At 37.3% G+C, this 11452-nt stretch overlaps 1 protein-coding gene across 1 annotated transcript in view; it reads left to right on the plus strand.

Moving 5' to 3' along the window:
• LOC134804115 (uncharacterized) overlaps positions 1 to 9645 on the plus strand; it is a 148953-nt gene extending 139308 nt beyond the window's left edge. Inside the window, exon 11 of the mRNA XM_063777057.1 lies at positions 9459 to 9645. Within this exon, the coding sequence (XP_063633127.1) occupies positions 9459 to 9523 (65 nt within the window). The 3' untranslated portion in view covers positions 9524 to 9645. The remainder of the gene's footprint in view (positions 1 to 9458) is intronic.
• Positions 9646 to 11452: the final 1807 nt, after the last annotated feature.

Below are 11452 nucleotides of genomic sequence, written 5' to 3' on the forward strand. Positions count from 1 at the left end.
AAGGCCGCAAAAATATCTGACACGATCTTATTTGTAGAGCCATCCTTATTGCGTGTCACATATTTTTGCGGCCTTCAAAGAGTAACATATTATTGCAGGTGACTGTACCTATAAACTTGACGGTTCCGGTTCCTCAAGTAATTTTAGATGTTTAGTATTAGTTTACATGTTTTACAACCAAATTTAAAATGCACCGCCTATGTGGAGGCGGGTTTGAAATTAATATCAAAATTGGGAAGAAGATTCGTCAGACTCAGATCTAGATACTTTAATAAGTGCTAGTCTGATTCTAATAGGGACGCATGAACGGAATGGATGGATAAAAGAAGCGACGTGCATTTAAAACATATTGATTTACTTAATCTACGGCGTTAGGTAGCACACGTTAAAAAACCGGCCACATTCGTGTCTGACGACGCATAATGTGAATACTATTTATCCCATACCAATAAAGCAAATCCTCGAAAGATCATGGTAACAGAAGAATCCTCTTGAATATTCTAAAAAAAATCTAGGCACAATTTAAGAATCACTTACTTATAGTAGAAAACAAAAGCCAAATTAGCCAACCTATCACCATAACAAGCAGGGACCAAATTCGACATGTACAACTGATTTCGCATCCACGTCAAATCAACAGTTGATTTTATTGCATGTTGATTCTATCAAGTGTTGATTCGATCCACTGTGGATAATATCATTTGGTACAACCAAAACTCAACTCTAAACTCGGGGTGGTTTGGTTTGGTTGTCACCTAACTGTGGATTGCTGATGTCAAATTTTGACATGTGTAATTGTGTACGTATTCGAGAACTTATTCCCCACATCAACGGGAGAATAACACGATTCGTCAAACGTTGCTTGTCGAATAGGAGTCCAGGAGATTATACAACGGTCTTAAACGAGTTAACTATCCTCACCGCTTGGATAAAATAGCTTTTATGGCAATGTTGCATCGTCATTGCGTATCACTAACATTAAGAGGAAAAGAGACAGATTGGTTATGTTGAAAGTGCTGTTATCGTATATTTAAATACATCCACAACTCAATTTGTCGTACCGTGGTAAGCGGTGCGGTGGGCGGTGGTGTGGATGTTCATTATGTGGTGGGGCTGGGGGCTGATTTTTGAATTTCGAGCGCTCGATTTTGTCACTCAAAAATCGGTGGAAAACGGCGATATCTAATTTTTGAAATACGATCGATAGAAATTGGGAATCGAGTGGTATCGACTACTCGATTCCAATTCTATTAGTAGAATTTAAATGCCTAGTAGTGGAGATATTATTGAACGAAATACACGAAATCGAGCGGTCGAAATTCAAAAAGCGGCCCCCTGGTGAGGAGCTAGATAACCTGTTCCATAGCAGTAATGCCGCAACAGTAATGCAGCTGCAGTTGCCATCCGAATGTTATTGAACGAAGATTGCTTTATGAAATAAAACGCGCGAATTGGAATTTAAGCATGAAATAAAGCTGCTTATCTTATCGATCTTGAAGTGAAAATTACATAATAAAATGATTGTGTACTTATGCTCGGGTTATTCATGACTTGGAACCCTAAAAAGAAACAAAAGTGGGAATCGATTAGCCCTCAGCTTTGCGTCGTCTTATCACCATTTCTTTACCTCATTACATCGCGAAACAATAATAGATTCGAAGGAACACGTTTTCCGATTGTAGGTACTGTATACCTATCCACCTACGTCCACTGAGAAAACAAACAATTCAATTTCCAATTTGGTGCTATTATCCGAGGAAAATTCGGTAGTTAGTGCGGGATTAGGTACGTGCGTGGTCTGTTGAGCGGGCGATTCCAATGCTTTCGTTAAAATATGTAGTAACATATTTTAGCGACATATTTAAATGACCAATTAGATATGATGAGAGTAAAAATGATAAATTAGCATATTACAAGGAGTGCGTCAAACCCACATTTTTTGACACTAAAAGGTGTCTTCCACGGACAATACAATAAAAGATAACGACCCGATACATATATATCAGAGTTTTCCTTATTTGAGTTACAAGTACTGAAAAAATGGGTGACGTCTGTAAATGTGCAACGTAAAAGCATTAGATTCTCTTAACTTTGCAATGTCTATAGGAAAGACGCGAACGAGTTAACCGTACAATAAAATGTGTAGGCGAAGGTCGGGTCAAGCGAACACCCCAGGCAAAGCGAATTCGGGCTCCCAATCCTAAACTATTCGACTTTGTCGCACCACGCGCCTATATGATGTTCAGGATCCTTCGCACTATGAGCGGCAGGCGTCACAGGGAGCGGTCGCTGCGAGCGTCGTCGGTGACGAGTCAAAATGTGTTTTTAGTGCAAAATATTCGATTTTGAATGGTAAGTACATTGTATGTCATTTTGTCATAGTAACTATCTCGAATTTTAATTCAAGATGCTTCTATTGCTTATTAAATTATCTTCCTTTTACAACGCATTTCTTTTAAAACAATCCAACGGTTATTTTGTTTTAATTCTTAATTTCTTTAACTGACTGAGTGGGCAAAGTGGATCGGGCAAAGCGGATAGCGTGTTCACTTTGAATTTATTAGGTAAATTTTTTTATGATAATATTCTGTTACAGATGGTATATAAATATCAAAAAAAGATCGACCATGGCTCCTGGCTAACAGACGTCATGGAAATGGCTATCAAAACGTGGATTCGCTGTGTTAAAATGTCTTCAGAGATGCCGTGAAGACTTATGCTTATGAAATTAGTGAAAATATATCAAAAGTTACTTGTGACAGCTTTTTCTAATGAATATTATTGAAATGATCTTATGTTGATTAATTTTCACTTAGTTATTAAGTTCACTAAGATTTTGTGAGTGATGCTTTGCCCGGAGGCCTGTTTCACTTTGCCTGGCACCCTGGGCAAAGCGAATAAAATATCTTTTTTATTTACGTTTTGTTCAAAATTGCAGCAATTATTAAACATTGGAAGCTAGTGTTGTTTTAAATTAAACGTTTATTAAATAAAGACTTATTATTGACACTTTTTTCATTTCTTCCTTGTTAAATTTTTCTGTTATGTCAAGTCAAAGCTTAAGGTGTTCACTATACTCGGACTTCCCCTACCTACCTATAATGCAATACTCAAACTGTCTCAACAGACAACGATTAACCAAAGATTAACGATTAACCTGATCCATACAATCATCCCTCTGAAACCAACATTAAAGGAGTTGTCCCTTTACTTTCAGAACAACCTATAACACTAACATACTAACTCGCACTAAGGCCCCATTGGAGATTAGTTGGGATCAATCACTTCGAAAAGGACTTAAATCAATATACAAATGGCGCGACCTTAAGTTGTGTCGAAGATTTTGCTCCAAGTAGGCTTTTAGCAAATTGTACGATATTCCGTTACGATACAAAATAGATATCCACGCTTGGGTAACGTGTAGATTTTTCTTTTTCGTGTATCGGGTGTTGGACGAGTAGGGTTGGTGTTCACAGGCCGTGAAACCATTCGACAGTCGGATTAATCGCCCGAGTCTACACATTCCATATTTTTACCCGAAACTACATTTTACAAAAGCTTTAAGCTTAAAAAAATACACTTAAAACGTACATAATACGAGGTACGTATTTCACGATAGGTTCAGTAGTACATCATTTAATATTTCTTCATTCGGTCCCATATTTATTGATATATGATACTTAGCTTTGCTTTTCTTTCCAAATTGACATCGGATGAGCAAGAAAAACCAACTTCAAAACTTAATGAAGCCTCTTTGTCACTCGACACTCGAAACAGGAAAATAAGTCTTACATTAGTTTCTTTTTGGTCTGTGAGCGCTCCCCCTAAGCCACGACGCCAATTCGGAACCACTGAAGCGTCCGTTTCAGCGATCAAAAGACGTAGTATTTTTCTTTTTACGAGTTGTACGTGATAATTTGCCGGGAGACTTCATTTGCCACAATTAGGACGGTAAATATTTTCTTTGTAAAGCCTGACAACAGTTTATTTGACCCTCGCCATTTTGCGGATTTTCAATGGTACTAATTTCTTTTACTGGCAACAAGTACTCTTTGACAACGAACGTTGGATGTCATCGAATGTCACCGATGTAAACAAACGGAAAATATCTACGAATATATTCAAATATAAACGGTTTTATTACAAAAATGCCAAAAATATTATCAAAAATGCGAAAAAAATTGTAGTGAATGCAATCAAATACTTACAGCTTAAAAAGACTAAGGATTACATAGCATTCCAATAAACAATGTTTTAAAGTTGGTTGTTGACATGACCGGTATTGACATTTTATAGTGCGGTTTTATTGAACTGGTTAGTTGTTTGGTTTAAACTTTAATATTTCATTTAAGGTTTATGTAGATCGACGATAAAAATCCTATAATCGAATTGGAGACTGAACGTTTTATAATCGAGGTTGGTGGTCCTGAAAGCGATACAACATCTGATGAAAATCAGACTTCGTCAGAGTCAGAAAACGATGAATAAATGTATAAATATTGAATATTTAGAATCCGATTTTGACGAATAGGTAAATTGAAAGAACCGAATTTTCTATAAGCAATGCCACAGAATAATTAATAGTACTACCGTACAGAAAGGAAACTTCCTACAAAAACGAAGTTTGACAGCGGTTCAGGGTCGAATCATGCTGTCCCTTTCTAATATATGGCACTATCCCTTTCGGCTATTTAGGGTTGTCAAAAATCAAGTGATTATCTTATCTGTGGTCGTGCACGCAAAAGGAAGTCAAGTGGTGCCAACCCTAATAATTGCTCGGAGCAATGCTGAGCCGAGCGGAGCCGAGTTTGACCGAAGTCATGAGTTTCGCACCCCTGGCAATGCTTTGACATTATACGAGTACCTATCAACATGAAGCCAATGCCCACTACCCCGACTATACATGACGTACGCACATTATTGCCATACGTAAGCTGTTTGCAGCGACACTATCTCAGGGTTAAATAAACTGTTGTCAGGCTTTAGTGGCAACGACTGTTTTGTTTTTCTAATTAAACTTTAGTCCATAGCCATCCAGCAGTAATGCTGTGAGCATTGTGGACACTTTTGCACCGGAAGCGATAACGAACGTGTTTGACTAATAGTTACTTCATGTAATTAATTATGTGTAAGCTAAATTAAACTTTATATAATTATGTTGAACATGTCAGCTCTTTTATTACCTACCACCATCACTAGTAATTTTCGATTCGAACAATGTACATATTAAAATTTTAACAATCTATTAGAATATCAAAAAAAACTCGAAAACAATGACGAACGCCAAACAAATACAAACTAATAGACTTCTTATCTTTATCGCCGATTACATAAATTTATGTCCTATGATTGGAAAAATATGAAACATCTAACATGACAGTCTGTGCGGAAAGAAAAGAGTAATGTATTGGGCCCCATTCCACGACTCTTCTCTTTCCGCACAGACTCTACTCTATTTACTCTACAAATACCATCGTCCACACTCTTAACTGTCCATCGATTGACCTTATGCCTTTTGTAATAAGGTCCACCGATGGACAATTAAGGGTGTTGCTGTTTTTAGCTAGCTTTTATTTCGACGCCTAAATTTGATAGCCGAATAATGGGATTATTGGAATTCTATTTTTGACACCGAATAAAACGCCCTGCCGTTTCTAAGCTCATGGCAGTTTTTTGTCATACTGTTACTGTAGGGTAGAAAATAAATTTAAATTACCAACCAACCTTACCTTACCAACTATTTAAATTGGTATTTGTAATGAAAAGAGTTTGTTATATAAAATAACTGTATTTCATTGTAAAATAAAGATGAAAACGATACAGTTCGAGTCCGGGTCCATATTTTATCGAATAAATAAATTACGGTCCTGTCATCTCGGGTTTGAGACGTAGAACGAGCCCAACGTTTTTCAGATGTCTTTATTAATTCTGGCAACCATCCCTCAGTTTTGTAGATTAATTAGCATCAACGTCATGCTGAATTAGTTACGCCCGAAAAGTAGACTAGAATTACAATTTTAATGGGAGTTACAAGTACGGACACAGAATAAATAATAATACTACCGTACAGAAAAGAAACTTCCTACAAAAACGAAGTCTGACAGCGGTCCAGGGTCGATTAATGCTGTCACTTTCTAATATATGGCACTATCCCTTTCGGCTATTTAGGTTTGTCAAAATTCAAGCTATTATCTTATCTGCGGTCGTGCACGCAAAGGAACGTAAAGTTGTGTCATCCCTAATTAATTGCTCGGAGCAATTCTGAGTTCTCCCGAAGGGAGGAGTTTCGCACCCCTGGTACGGATTCATCCAATAGCTTTTTTTTCGTACAATAAAATATAATGATAATGACAAACGTGGCAATTTTTGACTTGTTACCGATATACGTATATCGTAGACGGACTGATTTTAAACTCGTAATTTTTAAAAGGATTTTGTTACCTGACGGGTGCCTAGCCAAGATGACAATCGTTTGCTCCGTAGCGTTGGAATTTTGGCTAAGCCTTCTGTGTTAGAGTCTTTTAGATACAAATTATGACTTATAATGTTGGCGTATACTTTCTTGTATTTACTTATTAAGTAAGTTGAGGATTTAAACATTTTAAACTAACAATACGGTTTAACTCATGTATTTTTTGTCACTCGCGCATAGCATACCATAACATGAATACCTATAGGTGCTGATGTACCTAAGGAAACTTTGCAAAATTGCGAAATGTTTCGGAAATTTAACGTAGGAAAAATTCGGAAAATTTCTTACATTTTTGTATGAGAATTGAAACTATCCAATTTTAAATTTAAATTTCCCATATTTACTAGTGAAAGTTTCAAGAAATTTCCGAGAATTTATAGAATTTTATGGAAACTTTCCGCAACTTGCACATCCGTACCTATACGTAGGTACCTACAGGAGTTAATTAACTTTTTAATGCGTCAATTAACTAGTCAGAAGAAAATTTACTATTATTTTTAAAACAAAATGATCTGCTTTTGTTTACCGATTCAGAATTATACAGGGTGAACTTAGCCACCCTGTATAATTACACCCACACCCTTAGGACAAACCCTGAAATTCCACGTAGGGTTACTTCTCAGAAATGCTCTAACGGTAATATTTTTTTAATTAGAACAAAAGATAAAAAATAAATTATCAATCAAAAGTTATTTCCAATAATCGACAACAAACAGAAACATACTGTATTAATTACATTGGCAGTGCTTTTGACAATTTGTTTGAAAATGTGCGGCAATGATGACATTTGTCAAAAGTCAGCATCTTATTAATGTCATAAATAAAAAACCGGGCAAGTGCGAGTCGGACTCGCGCACGAAGGGTTCCGTACCATAATGCAAAAAACTAAAAAAAAAAACGATCACCCATCCAAGTACTGACCCCGCCCGACGTTGCTTAACTTCGGTCAAAAATCACGTTTGTTGTATGGGAGCCCCACTTAAATCTTTATTTTATTCTGTTTTTTAGCATTTGTTGTTATAGCGGCAACAGAAATAGGTACATCATCTGTGAAAATTTCAACTGTCTGGCTATCACGGTTCGTGAGATACAGCCAGGTGACCTTAGAGGATATAACCAACGGAGACGCCATGTCTAAAATTTTCGGTACAAAATAGTCTGCCGTTTTTTGCGGGGGAGGGGCACATCAAATGTATAGGTACGTCATGTCAGATAAACGTCAGTCCATACATATGGTTGACATGTGGTTGACCATTGGCCGCCTATTTTCGACAGAGGGGAACGCCTGTTAATGGCGGCTCCATTGTTAATTACTCCGAGCTGGTGACAGACGGACGGACGGACGGACGGACGGACAGTGGAGTCTTAGTAATAGGGTCCCGTTTTACCCTTTGGGTACGGAACCCTAAAAATATAATCAAAACGGTCGAAGAAGGTTTCATACTATTTATTACCTCAGGAGCTACTAACACATACAGGTTGCTCCAAATTAAAAAAATCGTAATTTGTAAATTTCTTTGTAACCGCTACACCGATTGTTATGATACTTTATATACTGGTTCTAAATACCCTAATGCATATGTACATTTCGGCTTTGTCCAATGGCTAGGGACACCCTGATAAGTATTTAGTACCTACTTTTAAAATTCATCCTGAATACATCGTGTATTTGCAAATTTGAAGCAATGCATACGAGTAATTTCTAAAGTTTGAACTTGTTACATGGAAGTATAAGTTAATTTAAGAACATAACCCAAGGGGAATTTCCTAAGTCTAAATTTGCTTTAAGAACTCGTCGAAGTTTCTAGAAATTTTAAAGAACGTTATTTACTTTCGGCGATCTTCCGTTCCGTGTTGATCACTCACCAACGCCTCATAAGTACGCCGCGCCAAGTGCTTGAGATCATTACCTACACTTAGCATTTGTATATCACCACGTAGTTCAATACTCCACTACTCGTACCGATAGGGAAATAGTCACGAGTTCTACTTGTCTAAACTTAGACTACTTATTACAGAGTTATTAAAATATGGTACAAACCAAAATTCTCGCAGCCATGCCCACAACCTTATATCGGACAGTAATTTTATCGTCACAACACAATCAGGAGGGCTAATAAGATGGTCGACTCTTCATCATTTGTCACCATGCTTGTCACGTTTTAACAAATGTAAGTGCGAAAGTGACGCATGTCATGACAGGTGATAAAAATGCGACCATGATACCGCTGGGACGTGGTAGCGGTAGTCATTCATAACTACCCCACACTAGCGTCATTTGAGCGTCGGCGTCTAGTAAGCGCTATGGAAAAAGTGTCGCTGCACAATTGCGTCATAGTTGCGTCGATCAGCGGCCGTAGTGTTGACTAGACGCCGACACTGGGGAGATGCTGCTATTGTGGAGTCTCTGTTAGTTTACTTGCGTCGAAACGTCGGAAATAAATGCAAAAAAAACGCACAAGACCTGCTAAAGTTATGATTTAATTTGTGTTCAAAACACGAAAGTTTTAAGGGTCAAACAGATCACTGTGTTATGTCTTTCCTGTAGACATACACAAGAGTTAAGTTAACAACTTGTGGGCATGTAAGCAATGATTTTATCATAGTTCTCTAAATAAAAGGAGGACCTTTTCACGTGGATAAGGGTTAAATAAGAAAATTAACCTTTATAGCCCTTAACTATTGTGTATGTCTACAGGAAAGACATAACACAGTGATCTGTTTGACCCTTAAATGTTATGTAGGTACGCGTGATCGGCTGATAAGGTGTTTTGGCGCGTCCAGGGTATTTGTGGATACCTTCGCGTGATTAAAATACCTATCCCGTAGTGCATTTAGCTTGGCATTAGGGACCCTTTATTTAACAGACCATCCTTCATGAAACCATTCAGTTTGATTTATAATGGGCCGCATTCAATTTCGCCCTGCGAATTCAAAGAGATGCATTACTTGTTTCATAACTGTAGCAATGTATTGTTTTGTGCAGAAGCACGCGTAATCAGCTCCCTGTGGATGGAGCTGGAGTCGGAAGCCCCCGCCCCGGAGCGCTGACGGCGGCGCAGCGAGCAGTTCCACCGGCCGGTGTCGCGCGCGCGCCTGGAGCGCCGCAAGATGTCCGCCGCCGGAGTGCCGCCCGCCGACGACTTCTTGTAAACCCACCTTCAAGAGCTTACTTGTAAATAGATGTGTTTCTCAAACCTTAGCATTAATACGCGAGGTAAAAGAGCGTTTTCCAATAAAAGTGTACATTTCATTCATGTCTTCAAAATATTGACCTCTTGGGCTCATTTTACTCAGAATTTGTACATTCACGGCTCATAACATGAAAAAATGTGTCCAAAGATTTCCTTTCCAGATCGTCACATTCATGTATGAAATTTTTTTTTATGTATGAACGTGACGCACTGGGAAAAAAAAATTTCATACAAAATTTTGGGACTCATTTTTTCATGTATGAGGCGTAAATGTACAAATGATTCTAAGTAAAATGAGCCCAAGAAGTCAATATTTTGAAGACATGAATGAAATGTACACTTTTTTTGGAAAACGCACAAAAATGTAGGTAAGGTAAACGTCCTAGTGCTCGACATGTTAATGTCCAATACGTAGATAACACCCTGTTGTAACCTCTCTTGGCAATGACTTATGTTCCAAGATATATATTCGATATGTACTGAGACAGAAATGAGCACTCGGATGCCTACCTTAATACCTACGTTTACTGTGGGACGAAACTTGTATTAGCGAAAATTGGATGTTACATGGTAAGGTTGAAACAACAACTTGTATACAAGCATGTAAATACGATGGGCAATGGGAAAGACTATTAGGATAGTTGAAAGTTTTGAAATGATATGATAGTATTGAGAGTAAGGCTGACGTGCAGTGTTTTTTGGTTTATTTTAACACTGTCAAGAATAAGAACAGTCAATATAATATATGTATAGAATGCAATTTATCCAATGCAACATATAAATAGAAACATAAAAAGATGCTTATTTTATTAGCCTAATACGACTTTTACATAAACTTCTACTTTACCTGAAATTGATGAGGCCGTTGACGTTTGGTTTTTGCTACATTGACATAAAACATAATACTTATGTAAACTACTTATGTAAATTATCCCGCTACCTAAGCGACAAGAATCACAGGCTGAAAGTGGTGAAAACGTCGGTCTAACCATACTTATAATTTATAATCAATAGCGCAATAAATGTAAAATCTGTCTAACTGTATGTAAAGTTAACTTCTGCACCCGCTACTACACTAAGCCCGCGTAGAATTTCCATTATTTCCGTTAGGCCGACAGAATGGCCAACGCATTCGCAAGTGGCATGTGCAAAATGCGTCGCTTATTTATTATTTTTATCTTCAAATTTTAGATAATATTATTATTTTATTTTTAATATACATAGTGATTAAATTGCACATTACATCGATTCAAACACAATTCCATTCTAAGGGAATATAACATCGAATCCCGTTTTCATCAATATTAAAAGCTGCTTTATGGAGGAATTAATGCTCGATCTGGATGTATGTATGTGGATCTGGATGCATTTTATCAAAAACAGGTCCAAACAAGAGGAGAGGTAAAATTGCAGTTTTCATGAAATTGGTAGAGGTGCAATATTAACGTAATTGAGTGAATGTTGCTCCTTATTTTACTTAAGATGTGAGATAGGTTACTACAAACATTCACTACATAACACGTTCACTGCGAGACGGAGTCGAAAGACTTCATACAAAGTGATATGTAAAGGAAACGCACGTACGGATCGGATCAAGGGCCACGACTGACGTATATTTGAATTCAGAAAACTAACTACTACAGATACCATAGATGAGTATAAAATACATAGAACCTATTTGGTATTTAAGCACAATACCCCCACTAATACCAAATACTATAAATACCCTTTTGACCAACAAATCTAAATAAACATTTAACACAAACCTAACTTCTTCATCAAATAA

The sequence above is a fragment of the Cydia splendana genome, chromosome Z (genome assembly GCF_910591565.1).
Source record: "Cydia splendana chromosome Z, ilCydSple1.2, whole genome shotgun sequence".
In the NCBI taxonomy this organism is placed as follows: domain Eukaryota; kingdom Metazoa; phylum Arthropoda; class Insecta; order Lepidoptera; family Tortricidae; genus Cydia; species Cydia splendana.